This window comes from Gobio gobio (genome assembly GCF_949357685.1).
Source record: "Gobio gobio genome assembly, chromosome: 4".
NCBI classification, from domain to species: domain Eukaryota; kingdom Metazoa; phylum Chordata; class Actinopteri; order Cypriniformes; family Gobionidae; genus Gobio; species Gobio gobio.
In genome coordinates, this window is record NC_137100.1 from 47,127,495 (window position 1) to 47,153,635 (window position 26,141).

General features: G+C 36.8%; 2 protein-coding genes and 1 pseudogene across 3 annotated transcripts in view; 1 reads left to right on the plus strand and 2 right to left on the minus strand.

Moving 5' to 3' along the window:
- The window catches only part of LOC307125682 (ankyrin repeat domain-containing protein 34B-like), a 407,861-nt pseudogene that overhangs the window by 120,387 nt on the left and 261,333 nt on the right, over positions 1–26,141 (minus strand). The gene's annotated exons all lie outside the window — the stretch shown is intronic.
- LOC307124765 (dihydrofolate reductase-like) lies at positions 5,432–9,647 on the minus strand (the record flags this gene model as incomplete). Its single annotated transcript, XM_079814210.1, has 5 exons — positions 5,432–5,513; positions 7,051–7,166; positions 7,767–7,867; positions 8,015–8,064; positions 9,499–9,647. The coding sequence occupies 5 exons, from the start codon at positions 9,645–9,647 to the stop codon at positions 5,432–5,434; spliced, it is 498 nt and encodes a 165-aa protein (XP_079670336.1).
- On the plus strand, positions 14,268–25,408 carry LOC307125684 (uncharacterized protein). The gene is made up of 6 exons (XM_079815738.1): positions 14,268–14,503; positions 17,390–17,501; positions 21,501–22,551; positions 22,928–23,080; positions 23,817–23,918; positions 24,350–25,408. The coding sequence occupies exons 3-6, from the start codon at positions 21,511–21,513 to the stop codon at positions 24,656–24,658; spliced, it is 1,605 nt and encodes a 534-aa protein (XP_079671864.1). The 5' UTR covers positions 14,268–14,503; positions 17,390–17,501; positions 21,501–21,510; the 3' UTR covers positions 24,659–25,408.

A 26,141-nucleotide genomic window follows, 5' to 3' on the forward strand; every position in this document is an offset into this window, starting at 1 on the left:
TAGTAGCCTACATTATTTAAATAAAAAGTTGTATTTTTTGTAAGAACACTCCACTCCACTTTTTTTGGAAATAGGCTCATTTTACAACTCCCCCAGAGTTAAACAGTTGAGTTTTACCGTTTTCGAAACCATTCAACCGATCTAATGTGTTTTCTTATTTAATTTCAGGGCTCCAACTAGGATTCTAGGTCTCCAAGGTCAGGGCATGCAAGAGGCCTTTGTCAAGTGGCAGGGGAAGTTTATTTTCCTTTCTGTTTTAAATGTTCATGCAAATGTTAAATATTATTATTTTTTTTATGTTTTAATGTTTTTATTTTTATTTTATTTCAATATTGCCATAGTGTTATTTATTGCTCTTTAGAATGTGGTAATAATCAGTTATTTGCACAGCTTCAAAGTAGTAACAAATTTTGACCGTATTGTATCAATTAGCATTATTGTTCCATCATAGTAACCAGTCATGCGGAACTAGTAACAGTTTGCTCTGTAACTTTACAAAACTTGTAATGAAATAGCCTCGTTTTGTAAAAATTTCTTCAGTCGTAAATTAAATTTAGCAACAGTAGAATAAGCAGATAATAGAGTTTATGCCATTAGAAATTACAAACATATAATGTGCATTAACTTTAGATGGTATAATGGCATGTTGTCCAATGTCCATTATCCCATTATGTTGTACCTGTTTTGTCATTCCTGTTCACCAAATGTTTTTAAATAAATAACTGTTAACAATTTTCTTATTGTCTGCAGTTGATTGCAATGTTTTAGAATATGGGTGATTCTTTTAATGATGGTTAATATTAAATCACAGTGATACAGTATTTAAATTGTACAGTGAGAAACTGAATTTACAGTGATTAACTGTTAACAACTGTTTATAGTACTGTATTGCATACAATACATAAAAAACAGTGCTTAACTGTTAAAATCACAGTGTTTAATAGTTTTTTTATTTCACAGTGAATACACAAAATACTGTAAATGGAAGTACAGTACCCTTACTGTAAAACGTATTCACAGTAGCTTACTGGCAACAATTAGCCAGTAAGTTACTGTAAATACAGCTACAATCCCAGTATTTAATTGTTTTTGATTTCACAGTATATACATAAAATACTGTAAATGGAAGTACAGTACCCTTACTGTAAAACGTATTTACAGTAACTTACTGGCAACAATTAGCCAGTAAGTTACTGTAAATACAGCTAAAATCCCAGTATTTAATTGTTTTTGATTTCACAGTATATACATAAAATAATGTAAATGGAAGTACAGTACCCTTACTGTAAAACGTATTTACAGTAACTTACTGGCAACAATTAGCCAGTAAGTTACTGTAAATACAGCTAAAATCACAGTATTTAATTGTTTTTGATTTCACAGTATATACATAAAATACTGTAAATGGAAGTACAGTACCCTTACTGTAAAACGTATTTACAGTAACTTACTGGCAACGATTAGCCAGTAAGTTACTGTAAATACAGCTAAAATCACAGTATTTAATTGTTTTTGATTTCACAGTATATACATAAAATACTGTAAATGGAAGTACAGTACCCTTACTGTAAAACGTATTCACAGTAACTTACTGGCTAATCGTTGCCAGTAAGTTACTGTAAATTTTACGGTAAATTTTTTACAGTGTGGGCTTTCAAAAAAAGAAAGACAGGAAGGAAAAAGAAAGGAGGCAGAATGAGGGGAAGCAGCTGATGACTGCTTTCTTTCCAAAAGGTGAACTGAGTTTGCTTGTTATGCACCTACATCCAATTAAAGTTAACGTAGTCAACTCCAGACAGCTGGTGCTAATGTATGTATGCTAATGTTAAATCTTTAGCTTAGTTTGTCAACCAGGCTGCTTGTTGCTGTAAGTAAATTATGGGCCAGGCCAGCAAACGTCAGGTTGCCAACATTAACCAGTTTCAGAAACAACCAGTGGTTCTGACACACCAGCAGTAGCAGCACTGGCCAGTTCTGGCTGCTGTTCTGGAGATGAGACTGAGAGCAGAAATGAGGAAAGACAAGGTGAGATCATTGCTCAAAGGGCGAGCTCCCCCTTGCTTCCTAATTGTGAGTGGTTTACCTTAAATAAGTAAGCCTTTTGATTCAATGTGTGTGCTATTGGAGTGGTGGAAAGAGTGGCAGCACAGTGTAAAGTTACTAGGCCTACTATTGCTTATAATGTGTGATATATTCTCAAACTCCTTAATAAATTATCTGCCTATATTTCTGCACATGTAGATGTGTCTACCAATATCACTGTGTTCTCAAGTGCACACAGGTAATATTGATTTGAGCAATAAAGCAAATTATCATTTTTGTTTGGTGAAAAGCCCTAGCATTGCAGCACAGTGCTGTGCTTAAAAGCTATAGTCGCAAGTTAAAACTGGTAAAAAAAACTACCTGAGATCAACAATGGGCCAGGATAGACTAAACAGCCTCGCCATTCTGTCAATTGAAAGCCAATTGGCCAAACAGTTGGACTTTACAGATCTCATCACTGATTTCGCAAACAAAAAGACTCGTCAGTGGGCATTTACTGGGATGTAGATTACATCTCATTTGACTTTTGTTTATTTTTTTTATAGTTTTCATTATGGCAGGCTTAGCTTATTTGATTGGTTTCTGAGGGTACAGTTGTCACGTGTTCTCCTGTTCAAAAATAAATGTTTTTAATTTAAAACTTGCATCAGTATCATGGATCAAAATGTTAGTACACAAACCCGATGTAGCCTAAGGTTTAAAGGTATTTGAGCACAAGTAGGCCAAATAGATTTAAACACTATTTATACTTGTTTATATTCAAATAATAAAAATAAAAAAATCATTCAAAATTGAATTTTCATTTTGCTAACCCGCATCGTACAATGGCATGTGTTGGGGGCCCACTGACATTGAGAGCATACAGGGCCCAGAATTTGGTGCTACGCCCCTGCCGAGGGCGGTCCGCCTTGCTCTGATGTCATGCTGACGTATGTCAAAAAACTCTCGATTGACTGTAACGTTAGGTCTATGTGCACTTCATCCAACGCTCTTGATGATTCTCTTTGGCTAATGTACTTTCAAGATGGAGGGGCAACATAGCGACCCGCATTCGAACCCCTTACCCGTATTTATTACTTGAAAGAAGTAAATATACATTAATGAGCACATATATTTTTGAAAGAACTAAGTGTTTTTAGCTAAGAATAAACTAAAAAAGTTACACAGTGTAGCTTTAAGGTCTTTTGCCTTTGTAGGGCAGAATAAATAAAACAAAGTTATAGATACAAACAGTGCTATATTAAATTGCTTTCACTTTAAGACCTACAGTAATGAGCAGATTCAACACTGACACACGTCTCCCAATCTTGTTCACTCAAGACATAACCACCAATATGGACATAGGCATAATTATGTGTGTACTTGATCGTTCAAGGGCAATAAGCCCAAATACAACACATTCAGTATCTGACATCAGTACGTGTGTCAGTACCAAACTGAGTTCGTGGTACATCGCTTTTATTAACTCTTTATGAGTTCTATCATCCTTTCTATTTGGTCATTAATCCACCTTGCGTCATCACTTTGCCCGGTCCTTGGCGCTTATGCGAGACGGCAGATGAAAAATGTAATGATTTGCCTTCGCTCGCACCATCACGGAACTGGAAGAACTGGAGAACTATTAGCTGAAGAATAAAATCCGTTTCTGTGGTAGGCTACAATCAGAAAGAGATTGGCTGTAATATACAATGCATGTTGGTCTCATTTGTAGGCGTAATAAAGCGAATTATATTTGATCTAGCGAAAGAAAGAAGTATCTACAACAACCCGAAATAAAAAACACACAAGCACACACACATTCTAAACAAGGGGGTAATCCAGCCCCCGGAAAGCGTACCTTCCATAGGGGCGGCCATTGCTAACCAAGCCATCACCTGCTGTTAGCATCCCAATGACTGCCATTCATTTTGCCCTCACTTTGACAGCGAATATCTTTACATTTGAGGCGTTTAAAGACTCCATTTGTCCATTGTTTATTTCTAAACAAACACGACAATGTATAAAATGCTCCATTACATTGTATCTTATACTATCGCCCTGTAGAAGCCGTTTTAGTAGGCTAACGATTACGTCATAACCACGCGACTCCGTCGCGCTGTACAGTGTAGACCCGAGGAGAAGCTCGCAGGCAATCTTTTACTGTCTATGAGGCAATCGGGGGGACGTGGAGGCATAAACGCCGATAGAGATGTCGCAAATCCTGCTTCATTCATCAAAAGTTGCTCCTGCTCTCTCTCTCTGTCTCTACAAGATTCGGTGATTCAGATTTTACGTTGCACAACTACTAGAAGACTTGCCACTGTCAGACAGGTTGCTCACGTCACATCTACGTCGTCAAGCTCAGTCTGAGGCTGCGCAGTACGCTCAGCCATCAGGAAGTGAGTGCTTCTACCTGACTTCAATTTTCCCCGTCGAAGCCTATGGGGTCGCTGTGTCCATTTCTTTTAATGTCTATGATTCTAAAGCGCTGTGGGAGCATTTCAATGAGCATTAGAGGTAGCGTTACATGGACATAGGAAAATTAAGACTAGGGATGGGCATTTTTCAAAACTATTGTAGCCTATTAGCAGAGTCGGTATAGTTATCGTGTTTATATTGTTTATGCAATTCCAAACATCGCGAGGCAGAAGACAACATTATGTGACCAAATACAATCAACTAACACGCTCGTGGATATAGTTATAACTGCAATTTTTTGTGGGATTTATCATGGACTCACTGCATTTACGGCCAGCAAAGCAAAATTTTAATAGTATTTTTCGAATATTCGTGCGCACCCCTAATTAAGACCTGATTAAGATTATTTGAGACCTAGAACTCACTATATAAGCGAATTTAAGACTTTTTAAGGCCTAACATTTTGAAATTTTAGACTTTTTAAGACCCCGCGGAAACCCTGCCATGACCAACTTGTTCAGGTTTGTTTGTTTGGTTGGAACTAAACTCTGCATGGCAGTGGTCCTACAGGACCGGGTTTGAGGAACCCTGCCATTCACCATACTAATAATCTATTGTGGTCTAAAACCAGGTGTTTCAGTTACATTGTCCAACTCCATATAAATCATTAGGAAAAGGCCACAAATCAGCAGAGACCTAACAGTTGTTGACATGTTGAACTATGAATCTGGCTGACTTTACCCCTTTACCCACCCTCTTTCTTCCCATGATTTTCTGTCTACTTTCCACTTTGTATTGTATATGAAATTGCAACAACAACAAAAATTATGGAAGTAACATATCTTTTAATTGATATTTGTATTAATAAGGAAAGTAGACAAGAGATATCAAGTGATGATGGGGGTCAGGAAATGACACACGCCTAATTTAAATAAAAACTGCATCACGCAACATGTCAAGGTCCACGTCCACTAATTAAAAGATTATCTTCTTAGTGGTTGGTGCTCTCATAGACTTCAAGCACATACTGAACACCATTCTCCTCCTGTAAACCGGCAGGCACACCCAGGAATCTGACCAGAAGGAAACAAGAAAGAGAAACAGAAGTAGCAATTAGACATTACCACCTTATGTCAGGACTGATTTTACAAGCATGTATTGCAACTAAGAACTTCAGGAAAGAAAACCTTTAATACAAAACATAATACAGACACAACACAACTATATAACATGCACAACATAGCCTTTCAGACAGACAGATTCTAACTTGTACTTTCATAAATACTCCACTTTCATCCACTTGGATGGTATAGAGTCTTGTTAACTTCCAATTAACTGCTAGAAATGATCAAATTAATTTGAGAACTCAAATAACAAAATCCATTTTGCTCTTTGTCAGATGAAGCGACAACAATTAACATCCTGTGTGCATTTAACTTCTCTATAAATGCTTACTGTTAGCCTGATAAATGTGAGGTGCGGTCCACCTTTAATGCTAGATGCCATTTTTACATAACAAGAGAGCCTTTTCTCATTGATGAACTCTCTTCACTATTCTCTCTGGATACACAATACAGAATATGTCTGTTCCAGTACCAATAAATCCATTAACTTTATTTAAGGATAGGATCAGACAAATACCCCTAAACATATGTATAAAAAGGTTGTACTTTATAAATGAAAGTGTTTCAAACAGTGCAGTTTTAGCCTTAGAAAATTGCCTTTTTGAAGTTTAACTAATAACCCTAAAAATCATATTAAGACACAAATTGTTTGCAACAGTGCTCGAGGTGGTAAAAAAGTGCCAGTACTCCAGCGTTCTGAAATGCCGTGCGCAAGGAAAAAGCGCCATACTCTTAAAAGCTATACAAAAGTTTGGGGTCAGTATGATTTTTTGAAATGTTGAAAAAAAGTATTTTATGTTTACCAAGGCAGCATCTATTTGCTCAAAAATACAGTTAAAAGTAATATTGTGAAATATTATTACAATTTAAAATATCTGTTTTCTATTATAAATTATACGTTTTAAAATGTAATTTATTCCTGTGATTGGAAAGCTGAATTTTCGGCATCTTTAAAGTCTTCAGTGGCGCATGATCCTTCAGAAATCATTCTAATATGCTTATTTGGTGTTCAAGAAACATTTAAAATTATTATTAATGTTGAAAACAGTTCTGCTGCTTTATTAATTTAGTAGTAACTGTGATAATTTACTTTTTTCAGGATTCTTTGATTAATAGAAAGGTTAAAAGAAAAGCATTATAATTCATTATAAATGTCTTTACCGTGACTTTTTATTAATTTAATGCATCCTTGCTGAATAAAAGTATTAATTTCTATTGATTAAAAAACAACAAAAGCCTTACTGACCCCATTCTCTTGAATGCTTGTGTTCGGCATATTTTTTTCTTGCCTGCTGTCCTTGACATCACAGCATAACAGAACAATTGCTAATGAAAAACTTCAAAGCAGCTCTAGAGCAATTAGTCACATGACATTTACGGCTTAGGCGATTGGCTCCAAAAATGTTTGAGCTAAGCAACTGCCTTTGTGATGAACTGCAATGCTAACCTCTCTCCATGTATTATAGACCTCAATGTAAGCACTCACTCAGGCAGGAGCTTGTACTCGTCCATGTTAATATCGGGTATAAATGTGTCACAGTCAAACTGCTTGAGGACCCGTGTTACAAAAAGACGCCTGGGACCAGAGCGCTCCATCACCTCCTAAAGAACACAGCACAACATTCACAAACAGTTTATTATGATTACATTCTACAAGATATTAACAGAATGAGGAGGAAGGAGTATGAAGGAAGGGGGTCTTTTGTACATTTTGCCTTGAGGCAGTATCCATAACAACTGATTATACAGAGACCTGGACTACACTGAGCTATTACTGAGATATAACGATGTATAGGTGGGTGTATAAAGGATACTGTTGCACGCATACTGTACAACTGGTGAAACAGCTAATTTTACCCTCAAATTAGGAAATATAGTACTTTACAAAACAAATACAAATAAGTTTTATTAAATGAGAGGAAATCGGTTGCATGAAGGGAAAAGTGAAGGCAGACCTAAATTTTAAAACCTACATTAAAAAAAAGAATAATATTTTAATGTATGTAGAAAGGAAGAAATCAATGGTGAATGTTCATACAAACACATAGAACTGATCAAAAGCCATACAATTCTATAATTATACTCCACTACATTAAAAAATATTGCAGTACTTGCAGATGAATTCCATTATACTTCCATGTTTATACATAGGTTTACCATGTTCATTAGTAAAATGGTAACACAAGACCATTGTAAAACTACTGCGCAAATACAGGAGTCAGTAGCTATGTTGTTTCTGGGTCTGTTTTGTGCAGGAATAGAGAACCATGTCTTTCTGCCCATGATGACCACATTTTTTTTACCTGTCAAATGACACAAAGAGTGAATGCAAAAGACAACAATACAGAGTTTTGGTTAAAGATTTTATTAATTTCGGCACAAACAAATAAAATATGACACACAAAAAAGAATGTTATAGGCATGACAAATATGACAGCACAGCATATTACCCTCAACTGAAGGGGTCATGGTCATCTTCTGAAAGTGCTTGAATTCATTACTAAAAATATAAGAAAGAAGAAGCAAAGCTAATGGTTGGGGTATATTTTGAGGCTTGCTTTGTGTTAAAGTGATAGTTTACCCAAAAATGAAAATGTAAACATTCTTCAAAATATCTTCTTTAAATGTTCAACAGAAGAAAGAAACTTGAGAGAGAGTAAGTGATGACAAAATTCTGACTTTGGGGTGAACTATCCCTTTAAAAGCTAGGAATAAGTCTGGTGTTTAGTTGATGGTAGCCATTGTATTTTTTTGTACTACTATGGAAGTCAATACAGTCAACGGTTTGTTTACCAACATTCTTCAAAATATCTTATTTTATGTTCAACAGAAGAAATTTAACTCCTACAGGTTTGGAACAACCTGAGAGTGAGTAAACATGGGCGTGGTAGTGGGGGGAAAAGTGGACCTGACTACCCAGGGCCCCGTCTAGGGAGAGGGCCCTTTGAAATCCCATCAATTTTTTTATTTTTTTATTTTTGTAAAAAAAAATTGGTTTGTTTTTGTAGCCTAATTCGAATTAATTGGGCCCTCCAATTGATGTCATTATTCATTTCAAAATATATTGATAACACCAACTGAGAGAATGAACTCAGTGCCAGACACTCTGGACCCCCCCACCCCCCCAAATGGTTTAGTCCGCCCATAGACGGCGGCAAACAAGTAACGCAGTGAGTATAAAGCCTTGGTGCCTGATCATGCTGCGCAAAAAGCCCAAGTTGGGCTTTCAAAAAAAGAAAGACAGGAAGGAAAAAGAAAGGAGGCAGAATGAGGGGAAGCAGCTGATGACTGCTTTCTTTAGGGTTGAGTTACCCTTTAATGCATCCTTGCTGATTAAAAGTATTTATTTATGTCAAAAAACAAAACAAAAAAACTCAACTACCGATATTATAGATAGACAGGGAATAACAGTACTGGAGTAAGAAACTGGATTGGCAAATGACACAAACTGGACTTCAACTTGCGCACAACAGCTCAACGGGTAGAATAAAATGATGACAAATAAATATTTCATGCAGTTCTGTGTAGGAAAATGGAAAGCCTATCGGGTGACTGAGGATATTTTCCTTGAACTCCTTTATACACCAGTCCATTACTTAATGTTTCAATCACAGATCTGAAGAAAGAAGATCTTCTTTTTAAACATGGTATGGGGGCAGGTGCACTCATTTGACGCATGATACACCAGAGCTTCTTCCTTCTAAGTACTTCTAAGAACGTCCTTGTGTTTAGTGGTTCAGGAAGCCTGCAGATATGCGTTCAGTATATAAAAGAAAAATTTTAGAAAATCAAGTATAGTGCACTCACTATGAATTCTGGGAAGGGTATGTAGAGATTCATTATTTCAGACAATGTTTTTCAAAATACATGGTCAACAACAAAGACCAAAACACGTTCTTTTATGGGAACTCTTACCTTTGCAATCTGCACGCACCAGTTGAGCAGCAGCTGGGAGCCGATGTTCTCCTGGTGCTCGTGAACCAGCAGGCAGCCATGGGGCATGAGTTGAGTTACCAGCTGAATAGTGGGACTCAAGCAGACCCCCAACAGACGCACTAAATGAGGATGCTCCATGCTAGCCATGATCAATGCCTCCTGGAGGACAAAAACAGAAACACTGGAAATGTGCTGTTTTCATTGTCATCATGTACAAATGTATTTTGCCTATGTAAGTCGCACAGCTTTTTCTTTTATCTCGTCGCCATTACTTCTCTAGCTAAGCCTGTGTTTATAACAGAGATTGTTTCTTTCTTTTTTTCAATTCACGAGTAAAATAATGTCTGTGGTAACAGGGGCGTAGCACCAAATTCTGGGCCCTGTATGCTCTCAATGTCAGTGGGCCCCCTACACATGCCATTGTACGATGCGGGTTAGCAAAATGAAAATTCAATTTCGAATGATTTTTTATTTTAATTATTTGAATATAAACAAGTATAAATAGTGTTTAAATCTATTTGGCCTACTTGTGCTCAAATACCTTTAAACCTTAGGCTACATCGGGTTTGTGTACTAACATTTTGATCCATGATACTGATGCAAGTTTTAAATTAAAAACATTTATTTTTGAACAGGAGAACACGAGACAACTGTACCCTCAGAAACCAATCAAATAAGCTAAGCCTGCCATAATGAAAAAAAAAAAGTCAACTATAAAAAAAAATAAACAAAAGTCAAATGAGATGTAATCTACATCCCAGTAAATGCCCACTGACGAGTCTTTTTGTTTGCGAAATCAGTGATGAGATCTGTAAAGTCCAACTGTTTGGCCAATTGGCTTTCAATTGACAGAATGGCGAGGCTGTTTAGTCTATCCTGGCCCATTGTTGATCTCAGGTAGTTTTTTTTACCAGTTTTAACTTGCGACTATAGCTTTTAAGCACAGCACTGTGCTGCAATGCTAGGGCTTTTCACCAAACAAAAATGATAATTTGCTTTATTGCTCAAATCAATATTACCTGTGTGCACTTGAGAACACAGTGATATTGGTAGACACATCTACATGTGCAGAAATATAGGCAGATAATTTATTAAGGAGTTTGAGAATATATCACACATTATAAGCAATAGTAGGCCTAGTAACTTTACACTGTGCTGCCACTCTTTCCACCACTCCAATAGCACACACATTGAATCAAAAGGCTTACTTATTTAAGGTAAACAACTCACAATTAGGAAGCAAGGGGGAGCTCGCCCTTTGAGCAATGATCTCACCTTGGCTGCGTTCGAAACCGCATACTTGCCTACTATATAGTATGTAAAAAGCAGTAGGCGAGCGAAAAGTATGTACGAATCCACAGGATTTATAAAAGAGTAGGCGAGAACTACCGGGGTTTTGGACTATTTCTCGCGAGATTCAGACGTGCGTATACTACTGTTGCGCTCGAATATGCCTACTTACCTACTATATAGTAGGCGAAAACAGTACGTGAAAGGAGTAGTATGTTCGAAACCTCAGTAATCATAAAAGAGTATGCGAGAAATCCCCGGATGGCTTACTGATTCCGCCCAGATTGTGAAGTACCCATCGTCGGATACTTTTCTATCCCTGCCTTCCCATGAGGCCACAGGAAAGGAGACGTCAGGCGGAGAAAAGCAAATCAAATGTGAGTATTACTAACCAAAATCACGGTTCCTTGTGTTAAAATCGCATTTGTTGAACTACTGTAGAGTAAACTGTTAAATTGTTGAAGGTGTAAAGACGACAGACAGTATAGTACAGTTGTTATTGGGCTGTAAAAACATGTTTTATTATGTATGAGCTCCAGTAACACACACACGTCTCCAAAGTGGATTTACATAAACGATATAGCCTACTTAAAGATAAAGATGCTTACTAAATGTTTATTTAACATCTGACAGGAACATTTTCGATAAGTATTGCAGATGACATCACAGCATGAAATAGACATCTGATCAGAGTGATGCGTGTGTGCTATAATGTAGTTCTGTTGTCAACAATGTTCACTTTACATGAACGTCAGTAATGTTAATACATCTACATAAAGTAACTAAACATAAGTTATCTTTTTTAATTTGTCCATTAGTACTGTTGATGAATTGAGGAACATTAACACATCAGCAACTACCTCAACATTTAAATGTAGTATTGAGCACAAAAACCTTTGTGCTTTTATCAAGGTGTTGTTTAAGATACAGGTAACGTGAATGCTGTCTGATGTTACAGGAGCAGAAGAGCACGTGTGTGTTTATCTGGTGGAGACTGGAGAGAGGGTGATGAAGGAAGCCTGTCATCAAAGGCTTTGAGTATACTACAGAAATGAATAAAACATCAATTTAAATGTTAAGTTGTATTTTATTTTAATTTCAAACAGAGTTATTTAAGCACTTTTCTGATTCTTGATGTCTGTGCGTTTGCTGCAGAGCTTCTGTGGTTGAGCCTTGCTCAAGGAAACCTTCTGCTTATCAGTTCAGTGTTTAGCCCACTACACCACAAAAGTCATAAAGCTACAATACAATAGCATGTAATTGTAAAAATATTAAATAAAATATGGCAAGAAATGGGATGCTGACAACATGAATTGTAAAATGTTTTAAGTAGCCATGCTGATGGAGAGCAGGCACACGGATGTTTGGAGCAGACATCAGCAGTCAGAGATTGTCCCACACATGTTCTCCCACTCTTGCTTCAAGGTTGTGAGGTACAGGAGGAACATGATGGATGGATAGGACAGGCGAAGGCGTTCACGGTGGTCAACTGCTTCATCAACATAAAGCCACAGAATTGGCACAGCTGTGTTGAGATGGCTGCTGTTAGAATAATGATGAAATTCATTCCTTCATTCCCAAATATGTAACCAGGGATGAGGCCTAATATAGGGAGGCCTTACTCCCAGTGTGTAACCAAGAAGTAATGCCAAATGTAAAGAGGCCTATGTAAATCACACAGGTATGTTATGTATGCCTTTATGTCAGACTTTATAAGAGTCTTATAGAAAATGTAGTGGAGGTTTTATAGAGAATCTTTATGCTGGACTTTATAAGAGCCACATGTAGAACAGAAACAGCAAAGTGAAATGAAGAGTTGTTTATATGGCCGAGAAACTTTTGAAAGAAGTTTTTATTTTTACAACTTTTATGTATAAGCTGTTTATAAGGCTGAAAAACCTAAAGGAGGTTTTTCTTATACAACTTTCATAAATGACTTTGTAAGCATGGAAAAACATGACAACATGATATTGTAAAAATGTTTTACTTTGGTTCATAGCAAGAATACAGACACATGGTTTTGTAGAAATGTTTTATTTGGTTTTATAGTAATGACACGGAAGCAAAGACTTTTGTAAAAAATGTTTTTATTTGGTTTTATAGTAAAGACACGGAAGCAAAGACCTTTGTAAAAGTGTTTTATTTGGTTTTATAGTAAAGACACGGAGACAAATACTTTGTAAAAATGTTTTATTGAATAATTGAAATGAACACGCTGAGACATGTTTTAGGCAATCTGTTTTATTAAGAAGATGAAGAAAGACACTGAGCCATATGTACGAAAAATCATTTATTCATGTAAAAGACAAACATATGAAATGTACTTTGTATTAGCATGCATGCATGAAGAAAAGTATTGAACGAAGCAAGTTTTACCTCGAGCTGATGTCCTGCAGACGAGACGAAGAAGGAGGTCAAGGATCCAAGCAAGAAGAAGAAGGAGGAGAAAATATAGGGCATTATATACTAAAATGTTGAAGGAATTTAGGGAGTTGACAATGGTCCAAAATCTTGGATTGGATGACCTATGCAATTGAATATGTAATGAAGAGGTGTGATAATGAAATGATATATAAGGTATTGATCTCTGTATGGAATTCAGAAGCTGAGAGCGACATGCTGCTTCTCCATTGCTTGATGATCCGAGCCTGACATCTGCTGGTGACTCTCGTGAACCGACTTTTGTTACTTTGAGTTTTTCTTTTATGTAAATCTTTTGTTTAGCTATATGTAAGATCTTTTTGATACTGGAAAAATAAATCTTTTATAATCAATTTAAAAAGTAAATCGTTTGCCACGTCTCTGCTTTCTAAACGAGTTGATCTGAACCAGACACGGAGGGGGTCTGTTCTTCTAGAGAGTGAGTATAAATTTATGTTTATGATAGATTTGAATTAATGTTTTTGGTTAAAATGTATTCAATATAATTGTGTTTATGATTTTGAGGCAAATATTTAATTAAATTTCAAATAAAAATGGTTGGAATAAAATCTACCCATTGTAGTTAAATAAAACTTAAGCATTAGGCTATATTTACCTAATCCCAAATGGAGAGAATATTGAGTGAATTCAAATTAATGTAATCGGGCAAATTTAAATTGAAAAGCACTTCCTGTGAAAGTGCGCCTTTTTAATAAAAAAAAAAGTCAGCTGGCCTATATCAGACATTTCAAGAGAGTAACGTTAGGCTACAGACAGTGAATGTTCGTTTTCTTCTACATTGCTCATCTTGCTAAATTTAACTGGTTGACTTAGGTAAGAAAACTTATTTTGTTATCACTGGGCTAGTAAGAAGAACGCATGTAGTGGTATATTACAATATAAAATGAGTTACCACAGAAAAAGAGACTCAGCAGCAACACAAAGTTGACTTCTGTCGGAAGGCTAAGTTATAGTGTGATGTTGCGCTATAATATTAACACAGCATTATACATTTTGGAAGAATTCTTATGTATCGAAGTCAAACTTTTATTTTGAAGGATGTGTGTTAGCATTTTCACTGTCATGGTTCCCAGGTCTTTTGCGTGTTAATATAATATCCTCAGTATGTTTTTATGAAATTGCGTAAATAAGTACATTGGGTTAAATTTTAAGGTTCCATAAAGAGCAATATTTGGGGTTATCGCTGGAAGAGCATCGTATATTTCAGACGGCACCTGACGCAGTTCCATTGGCTTTACTTCTCGTGTGTGGAGCTCGTCTTCCCGGGGCAGGTAACGTAACTTCTCTCTGTTTTTTCACCGTTTTGTTGCAACTTGCAAATGTGAAGTTAACTTAGCTAAATCCATGTGAAGTCAGTCTATTAACAGTGTTACGTTTTAGAGCCGCAATTTTATTTCTTTCCATTGCTTCTGTTAATTTTATTGTGGTAATGTCCGTCCTTAGCGGCTAGCAGTGAACACAAACTAGCAGGAGGGGAGGAATTCAAATTCAGATGGCAAAAACTCTCTCATTTTACGGCTAAACTGTACACTAAAAGTTTCTGAAAACATTTTAGTAACAGAATACTGTATTTGGATATTTGGAGTTTCGTGAGCCGAACTCCATTGGAAGAAATGGCCATTTAACATAAAGATGACTGGTAATGAATGTCTTTTAACTAGCTAGTTAGTCATTTAAGTTACATTTTTACCTAAATAAGTCCACATTTAAACACAAAATAGTTGTTGAATGAAACAGTGGCCCCTGAAGCAGTCGATTCTGTTCCCTTCGGAATGTCTGTTCCCCTTTACGCAATCACACTGCAAGTCACTCGTAGTTGCCGAGTTACCATGCGTACCATCAGAACTAACGTTAGCAAGAAGCACAACTGGATGTACGGGAAGCCAAAAGGTTCAAAAAGTACTTTTCTTTTTTAAAACTTGTTTTTAGAAGCGAGGTTTTCCAGCTGCCAGTTCAACCCTGCTTATTTCTTGTCAATTTTAAAATGTATTACCGATTTCAATGTATTGTTTATTAAGGCTTTGGTTAGATGGTCACAGGTGTTTAATGTCACATTTTTTTTTAAAGAAATAAAGACATAGGCTACTGCTTGTTTTCAGACACTGATTTTCAGGTGTAACAGTTTACCCAAAGTGAAATATAAACGCAAACTCCAAAAACAATTTCTTCATAATTTCTTCATAAACAAATGATCACAACATGTGTTTTTACATTGTTTTACCTCATCAAATAAAGCAATTTTCAACTTTTTAAAAAATGTATATAAGGTTCAACTCATTTCTTAAAGTCAATTTAATGTAATTTCCGTTGAAAAAACTTCCGAATATGTGTTTCCCTTATGACAATAATATGAGGCATTGAGGTTTGAAGTCAGCATGGACAGATTACACTAATTTGTATAAGTAAAATTCAACTGCATAAATTCAGACATAATACAATGAACAAGTGCAAAATTATTTAAATTCAAAGAATAAATGGAGTGTGTGTGAGAATCATTTTATTATGCTGCAGTGTAGCAGGACATTTGGAAGTAGCGCCAAGCCGCCAACACTTTTGGCCTTTTTCGCTTTCCGTACACCCAGCGGTGCTTTGGTGCCTCTGCATCCGCTGTCAACAGACATGCTTCGTTGAGGGGGAACAGGAATTCCGGAAGGGAACAGAATCGACTGCTTCACCCCTACCGTCACTTTATTCTTTAAAATATCATAATTTTACTTGTCCCAAAGGCTTATTTCAATTTGTGTATTTTTATTTGGGAGTTCTGCATGACTTTAGATTTAGAGCCTGAACTTTTTTTTTTTTTTTTGACTAACGTTATTTGGAATAATAATTTCTCTGATACGGTTTTCCACAAAATAAGTCAAATTATATGAAATCCTTAAAGGATTAGTTCACCTCAAAATTAAAATGTCCTCATAATTTACTCACCCCAATGCCATCCAAGATATACATGTCTTTATTTCCTCATTGGAAGAGAAATTAAGTTTTTTGAGTAAAGCAAGTCCAAATCAATGCGCTTTCAAATGTGTTTTAAGTGCTTCAATGGGCTGTGGACAATTACAGTTTAGGATTAGTGGTTCATCTAGCAAAACAATCGGTTGTTTTCTAAAAAAAAATTATTATTATTTATATACTTTTTAAGCACAATTATAATATATTAATAGGAAGCACCGGGAACTACGTCATCCCTGAAAGGTCACGCTTAACAGTGCAGGCGCTGGCGGAAGTACCGCCCCACTGTTTAGAAATGGTACTTCTATCTATTGGCACTTCCGCAGGCGCCATCAAGCATGACCTTTCAGTGAAGATATAGTTCCCGGTGCTCCCCTTGAGTAACCGGTTCAAGACAAATAATTGTGCTGAAGTATATAAATTAGGGCTGACAAAAAATGTATCATGATTAATCACATCCAAAATAAAAGTTTTGTTTACATTATTTATGTGTGTTCTGTGTATAATTATGTGTATATATATACACACACACATGCACGTATATATATTTAAGAAAAATGTGTTTATATATATATATACATATATATATATATATAGACAGTATATTTACTTGCAAATATTTCTTAAATATATACATGTGTGTGTATATATATACACATAATAATTATACACAGAACACACATAAATAATGTAAACAACTTTTATTTTGGATGTGATTAATCATGATTAATTTTTTGACAGCCCTAATATAAATATATATATATTTTTTTAGAAAATGACCTATCGTTTTGCTAGATGAACCCCTAATCCTCAGCAGTGATCTTCCACAGCCCATTGAAGCACTTAAAACACCTTTGAAACCGCATTGATTTGGACACTGGAGCCCATTGAAGCCCATTATTTGAAGAAACATCCAGAAATGTTTTCCTCAAAAAAACTTAATTTCTCTTCCACTGAGGAAATAAAGACATGGATATCTTAGATGGCATTGGGGTGAGTAAATAATTAGGAAGTTTTAATTTTGAGGTGAACTAATCCTTTAAAATGACATCAACTCCTTTTCCCCAATTAAAAAATCCAGGGTTTATCTAAATATGTAAATATTTTGCATGAATTCATTTAATTTTTCTCACAGGGATGATTTTTATCTGTAGAAATGTGAAACTGACAGGCACTTTTCATATCTAAAACTTTGTTTTCCTTAGGTGCCGCCAAATGAGATGGCAGTGTAAAGTCTGTGGATTCAGAGCGACAACAAGGGGAGATCTTCTGCAGCATTACAGACTACTGCACAGGACGTTTGAGATTGGAAATTCGGTACCTTGTCTTGATTATTATTGTCCATGCTCCTTTAAAACATTAAGTGCCCTCCGCACACATTTGTCAAGGTATCATACAGAGGATGAAGCTAAGGGGCCAGGTGTAGTCCTCTCTTTCACATGTGTTATTTGCTCCGCTAAATATCCCACTGAAAAAGAATATTTCCAACACCTTGGAAATCACCTAAGGAGTCATGAAACCGTAGAGTGTGTTTTTGTTGGATGTACATTTAAGACCAATATATATGGAACATTTTTTGTGCACAAAAGCAGAAAGCACAACCCTCATTCACTTGAAGACTTAAAGCCAAATGTCATTGGTGAACACCAAACTTTACCAAATGAAACTGATCCTTTACCCCCAGGTGATAGTGATTGTGATGATAGTGATACCAGTATAAATCCTCCAGTGGATATATCAAAAGAAATTCACCAAAGAATTGGCTCACTTCTCTTGAAGCTGGAAAGTGTACACAACGTTTCTGGAAAATGTATTGATGATTTGGTTGAGGAGCTTTATTTGATATATACCGCTTCTGCTCCAGTAATCCGTCAGCTTGTCGATACCAGTTTGAAAAAGTACAATTGTGCTGTGGAGGAGGACCTTGTTAACAATTTGGTGTTGGAAATATGCAAGTCACACCCTACAAGCAAGGCACTGGGAGAAGATGGGCCCTTTGGTTCTGTGTATAAGAGAAGACAGTATTTCAAGAAACAGTTTGAATTTGTCCAGCCAGTAGAGTACATCCTTGATTCACAGGAGAATATCAGCTTTCAATATGTGCCCCTTCTTCAGACCTTGGAGCATATATTGACCAATGAGGATATTGCACATGAGGTTTTGGAAAAAAAAATCTCATCCACTCAGTATGAATCATTTCAAGATGGGAAAAATTTCAAACAAAATCCATTTTTTGCTGTGGATGAACCAAGAATAGCGTTAATTCTCTATGCTGATGATTTTGAGGTTTGCAACCCTTTAGGGACGTCACGTAAGAAACACAAGATCACTGCAGTTTATTGGATCCTGGCAAATGTACCACCTGGACTGCGCTCTACTCTTTCAGCAATAAACTTGGCCATTCTCTGCAAAGCCATTGACATTAAACGATTCGGCTATGATATTGTTTTAGAGCCTCTCTTGAAAGATCTGTCTGTTTTGGAACAAGAAGGAGTTTTTGTTGCCTGTGCTGGAAAGAACATAAAAGGCACAGTATATTGTGTGGCAGCAGACAATCTTGGTGCACCCTCTCTTGGTGGACTTGTTGAAAACTTCACTGGTCCATACATTTGCAGGTTCTGCTTAGGATCTCAATCTGAATACTCTCAAAAGGAAGTACGCTGTGGGGAATTTCCACCCCGGACTGAGGAAACTCATAACTTGCATCTCAACTCTAGAAGATGACCCCACCTTGCCTCATTGCTATGGAGTCAAGAAAACTTGCCCACTGACTAAGAAGCTGAGTCACTTCAGTTTTGTTAGAGGTTACCCTCCTGATATACTCCACGACCTATTTGAAGGCATTGTCCCTAAAGAATTAGCACGCTGTCTGAATTCTTTCATTAAGAACAAATACTTCACATTATCAGAAGTTAATGACTTAATAAAGCAATTTCCATTTGAGTTTTCAGACAATCTTGACCGCCCTCAACCCATTCCAGTAAATTTTGGTAGTCGTGGTACTATAGGAGGAAATGGTCATGAGAACTGGGCACTCATAAGGTCACTGCCACTACTCATTGGCCCAAGGATACCCTCTGATGATCCAGCGTGGCAAATTCTCATGACCCTTAAGGACATTGTAGAGCTCTCTGTGGCCCCTCTCCACTCCGTTGAAAGTGTTGCTTATCTTGACCAAAAAATATCTGAGCATCGTCATAGACTGCAAGAAGTTTTCCCTAGGGCTGCTCGATTATGGAAAAAATCATAATCACGATTATTTTGGTCCATATTGAAATCACGATTATGTAACACGATTATTTCACATGACTTTGGGAATGTGTTGTATTTATTAAAAATACACCTTTAAACAATTCAATTGAAATTGTAACATTTGTTGTACTTTTTGAACTATTAAAATAAATAATATAACATATATTCAAATCAAAGTATAAAAGTATTCACGTAAAAATGATAACCACAAATAAATAAGATCAACAATATGGTTCGGCTAGATATGCTTTTCAGGTACGTCTAACATTAGTTTTCAGGTACAGAAATGTATCAAATGTAAAAAACATTGCATATTTGAGTGCATAAATTAAAGATGAATCCTATTAAACTTACAAAAGCTATTCAATCCGGATCGGATATGCGTCGTCTTTATCGACTGTATAAAGTTCACTTAAGGCATATACAGACTATGTCTGCTAGGATACTCATCAAGATGGACATGTTGACATACGTTTTGTGTGAGTTTGTCCGTTCAAGAGCAAGACTTAAAAGAGAACTCAATATTTGCGCGCTGAGAGACGTGTGCGCGCTCTCGGATGAGCGCACAGAGACACATTTTCTCACTGCGCGCGGCTTCTCATTCACGTCTTCTGGCACTAAACCCGGGTGACGACGGTGAAAACAACTGGTCATATTCAAACATACGGCAGCACTCGCATGCATTGAACAAAGTTTACAAAGAGAGAATTATTTGAGAAATATGAGGGAAAAAAAGGACGTTTACACGGCACCCCTGCTCTCGTCAGTTTTTGTTTCTTTATTAGATTGTCATAGGTCACTCTGTGTTTAATTTTCAAGTGGTTAAACAAATTCGTGGTGTTCCCTTGCGTTGCAGCCACTACCATGTAGAAAATCTTGCACGTAGCATGTTTCTGCTCGTTGTCTGATTCCTCAAAGCCAAACTGTTCCCAGACAACGGAGTTGGTTTTGCCTTTTTTGCTCACCAAACGCTGCTGTAACTGCCCTCCTTCTGCCATCTTTACTCGCGCCGAGTTTTTAAATTCCAGCGGATGATATGCACACGAGACTCACGAACTGAGAGAGATTGTGGCTTCGGGAGGGGCGGATGAACGCGTGCGCGTTTCATTCAGAACGCAAGACAAAATAAGAGTGTTCTTGCAAAACTGAACATGGCAAAATAATCGTTTTTTCTCGATTGTACTATTTTGGTGATCGTTGGGAGGCGAAATCGAAATCGAAATTCGATTAATTGCACAGCCCTAGTTTTCCCTGATTTAAGATTGACACCCAAACACCATTTTTTGGAGCACTATCCTGCGCTCATAGAAGCATTTGGTCCTCTAGTTGGACTGTGGACTATGCGCTTTGAGGCCAAGCATAAGTTTTTCAAGCGTGTTGTGAGGTTCTCAAGCAATTTCAGGAATGTCTTGGCATCACTTTCAACAAAACATCAGTTGATGATGGCTTACAACTGGCAAAGAAATATGGCTAAGCCTGCCCTGGTAACCAGTAAAGTGTCATGTTTGCCTTTGGAAGTACTACATGTTGACATCCAGGAGTCTGTCAAGAAACTGTTCCCTCATCTAACAAGTGTACAGTTGTCAAACACTTTGACATACCATGGAACAAGGTATTCAGCTGGGATGATCTTGACGTATGGTTCTACAGGAGGGCTTCCAGACTTTGTAGAGATCATACAGATGTTGATCTTGGAAAGCAGCCTTTACTTCATTGTCAAGAAACTCAATGCTTGGTACTTGGAGCACCTCAGATCTTTTCTGTTGGAGACCTGTAATGAAGTGAATCTTGTTCATCACCTCAGCCTTCAAGATGTCTATCCACTTGCAGCTTACAGAATTGCAGGAATGCGTGTGGTTACACTGAAACGTTACATTTGTTGTACATTGTAGATTCTATCTTTTCCCTCTATCATAAACTGTAGGGTGTTGGTGATTTTGTGAATTGGCTTATTTACAAATAACGGATGCCCACACATCACTTCTTTTTGAGGGTTTGAGTAATTTTGGTGCTTAATGGAGGTATAACCTTTATTTTTAAAAAATACTATTTTCTTCTCACTAGGCCACCTGACATGGATTCAGCAATTCTCCGGGTCCTTTTTGGGCACAGAATAGAGAAACTGACTCTTCCATCCGGAATACCAGAGACAATGGAGGAGCTGAACTTGGCCATCAAACAGACATTAAGTATAACCGACGACTTCAGCCTGCAGTATTTAGATCCAGATTTTGGTGACTTTTTTACTCTCAACTCCACTATTGAAATTACACACAAGGCCACAATTAAGGTTGTGACAATCAATCCAGTTGTTCTCAGTTTGTACCCATTACCACTCAATGACAGCTATGATGAAAGTTTCACCTCAGAGCAATCCCATGATCCTGCCTCCACAAGTTCCACTGTACAAGACTCCTGTGGCTCGTGTGAGTCATCATCTGAAAGCTCAGCCATCATGTCAGCAAGCAGCAGCCTACAAAAGAAACCATGGCCAACTGATTTCATTATTCCACGATTCTCTGTTGAAACCGAAATGATTCTTGAAAGAGCAAATGAAGTTTATAGAAAAGAGGGCACACTGCTGACTATGCCAAACATCAAGTCTGATATACTTGAAAAGTTAGCTCAGTCCATTTATACATACACTCCCTATCCATCACTCCAGAATCGTCTTTCTGTCGCTGAAGCACTTATCAAGGCACACCCATGTCTCAAGGATCCAGGCAGCTCTTCAGGCGTCATTGGTTGGCAGAATGGTATTAAATACAAGATGGCTAACTACAGAACCAAGTTCAGAGGCTTTGCTATTCCAGATGTTACATGCAATGCTCTAAAACATAAATGCCCTGCTGACAGGAAGTCTGCAAAAAATGTAAAAAAGGCGAAAAGGGCAGAGGTCAATTATCTGCCACCCTACCCAGCTGGTGAAAATGAGCAGAGCTTGGAGAAAGTAAGGGAAGAGCTGGTCACAGAGTCAAAAAAGAAGAACAACGAAAATGTAGTCAAAGAACAAATGAGCAAAACATTTGCCCTCAGACGACATGAAATCATCAATCTGTGTCCAACTGTTCGAGCCATGAAGGACCGCTGGCCTGCCCTGTTTGACCCTTCTCAAGTAAGTTGGAATGTGTAATGCCTGTTAAGAAACAATGAAAATGTGAAACTGACGACCCTGTAAGGGATTGCGTCCAAATAATTTTGTCAAATTAACTTCAAGATGTAAAAAAAATACTATTACTTTGATTAATAATTTGTCTAACATGTTTTTTTTCCACAAAGTTTCAGTAATGTCATTAAATCCTTAAAATTACATCTAACTCTCCCTCATTTACAAATCCAGAATGTTCAAATATGCAAATATTGTGGAGGGGGACTTCAGTACTCTGACAGTGGCAAAAAGTATTGAATGTTAGACAATTTATATGAAAGAGGTTTAAGAGGCTAAGAATGGATGTGATACCTTTGTCTCTATTGTTGCCTTTTTGTTACAGATCAATGCAGAATTTCAAAGAACAACTACTGTACTTCTGGAACCGAAATTTATGTCTGCGTTAGACCGTCACACTCCCAAGCTACTGATGCTATTTCGTGCCAAAGGTGGAGCAATTGGAAGAAGACTGGAGATCATAATGGAACTGCTGCAGGTACATTAATTTTCAAAATTAGAAGTAGCTTTGTTCCATAAGATTTCCTAATTATATGAATAAGGATAGACAATTGTCCTCCAGAGCTGCTGCCCTATTTTAGAAAAGAAAAAAATAACAGCTCATACCTTTAAGATGCTGCTTTTTGCTTTACAAATTGATCCGAGACAAGGCAATTTTATTTGTATAGCACATTTTGCAAACATTTAGTTTCAAAGGGCTTTACATAGCATCATGACAACAGCCTCTGCCCTTAGAGAAAAAACTCCCAAAAAAACCCTTTTTAACATGGTTAAACCTTTTAATACCTCCAATCGCTCACTGTGAATCCTCCGGATAATTCACTGTTGTATTCACACATGGGGTAATTCAGAAATGACACAGACTTTGTACTATAGAGCTGTCCAGGTTAAATCCATTTAATGTCAGATTCGAACATTTGTGTTCAAACATTCATCTACTTCAGGTGATGTGTTTATAATTTCTGGCTTGCAGTGCATGTGTGGAAGGGCTAATGGATTATCACAAAATCATAAACAGTACATTTTCTATTTTAAAGCCATTATGAAGCTCTGCCTTGTGGTCTGACGAAGCTTTATACATTAAGTAAAACAGGCATGTAAAGTAAGATCAGAATTTATAGGCATCATGTGTTTACATTTCTAAATTACAGAAACATACAGTTTTTTTAGTTTTTTTAAGTGATTGACTTATCAGTTATTGCATTCCTCCCCAGGACTCAGTGCAGTCTTCGATTGAGAGGACCAGAGAGGTTGTTCTCCGGTGTCTTATAGAATACCTTGGAGAACAAGTGGGACATCTCATCAAAGAATTCAACGTAGGTGAACTTAATTTACATTAACTTAATTCAAGGACCATATTTCCTTAATTTGTGCTTGATCTAGATATGTGACCTTTATCTGTAAATTAAATTAATGATGATTTTCTTCAGAATTTCTTTTTATCTGAATATTTTTTGGTAATGCATCGTGTAGGTCTTAAATTTACATCTTTATGGTCTTAAAATGTCTTAAAGGTCTTAAATTTAACTTATTGTAACCTGCATGGACCCTGTACAAAAACATCAAAATGGAGAAGTAAACAAAACAACAGACCAATTTGACACCAAGGCCTGCGAGAAAATAAAATCTAATAAAATAGATTTATAAGCTATGAAAACAATAATGAATGTATTTTCTAGTAATGTGATATGCTTGCAATATATTTCTGACAGTTTTATACAAAGACGATGACAATTTCATGTTGCAGGACACTGAGAACTTGGAGGAACTTGAATGGGTCATAATGGCCATTACTGTGACCCCAAAGCCTGGAGCTTCTACAAGCAACAGCCCAAAGAACATTGGGATCGTCATAGAGGGCGTGGAAGTCATCACAGGACTTGGAGATATTGCAAGGGCTTGCTCTGTCCTCCTTGGCTTGACCTACGCGCTGAATCTTGATTATCCCACACAACTAAAGTACACCTTTGAGGTTTTCCAAAAACTTTTCTTGGAACTGGATGATTCAAAGCTTTCAAGCAAAGTACAGTCTCTCAAGAGCAAACTTCAGGCTTGAAATGAGACTGTATTGCCGTGCAGACTTTTGTGCTAAACAATGTTTATTTTCTACAGAGCTTGAAAATTGCTGAGAGTGCTATGTTTGTAAGTTTGCACTGATCTGTCCCACGAATGTCGTGACATTTCAATTGTTGTAAGTTCAAAGTACAAATGTATTTTATTCTGTTCAATTTGCACTTTTATTATTTATGTTTTGGCACGTATGCCATTATGGAGTATTCTCCTTTTAAGATCTTCATAGCTCTTTTTTATTTTTTTTATTTTTTTAAAAGCTATAGTCGCAAGTTAAAACTGGTAAAAAAAACTACCTGAGATCAACAATGGGCCAGGATAGACTAAACAGCCTCGCCATTCTGTCAATTGAAAGCCAATTGGCCAAACAGTTGGACTTTACAGATCTCATCACTGATTTCGCAAACAAAAAGACTCGTCAGTGGGCATTTACTGGGATGTAGATTACATCTCATTTGACTTTTGTTTATTTTTTTTTATAGTTGACTTTTTTTTTTTCATTATGGCAGGCTTAGCTTATTTGATTGGTTTCTGAGGGTACAGTTGTCTCGTGTTCTCCTGTTCAAAAATAAATGTTTTTAATTTAAAACTTGCATCAGTATCATGGATCAAAATGTTAGTACACAAACCCGATGTAGCCTAAGGTTTAAAGGTATTTGAGCACAAGTAGGCCAAATAGATTTAAACACTATTTATACTTGTTTATATTCAAATAATTAAAATAAAAAATCATTCGAAATTGAATTTTCATTTTGCTAACCCGCATCGTACAATGGCATGTGTAGGGGGCCCACTGACATTGAGAGCATACAGGGCCCAGAATTTGGTGCTACGCCCCTGATACACAGGGACTTGGTCTGTGGTGAACTTGGTAGCTTGAGCACAGGCATTTGTTCTCTTTCTCTCTCCTGTATCTGTGCCACTTCTTCATTCACCTTCAGTGAGTGCACATCTCCACATGTTCATCTCCCACTTCAAGCTCCAGCTTTAGTCTCACCCCTGGATTACTAATCTATTTACAAAGATGACATGCCACAGGAACAAGCTATTGGAAATCTAGAGCAGCGACTGGTTTATAAGAGGGTACGGACCTAATTTCATCTCCTTTAAAAATAAGCATAATTTTTAAATATAAAATACAAAACGTTACCCTTTTATGCTGCATATATATAATGACATTTTATGTGGTAAGTTAATATAAAGCATTTCTTGCAGATTTTTAGATTTGTGATGCTGTTGGTCTTACTTTTTTGATGCAAGGCTGTGCAAGACCTGATGTATTATGTGAGTGGATAGAGCTTTTTTGTTAGTGTTGACCTTGGATCTGTTCTATAAAAATAAGAGTAAAAATAGTTAACACGAAATAGCATCTTCAGATGATAATACAGTGTGATGCAATGATTTTCTGAAACAAAGGACTTTTTAAAATGTTATTTTACATGTATATGGAGGATTTAATTTACGTTTAA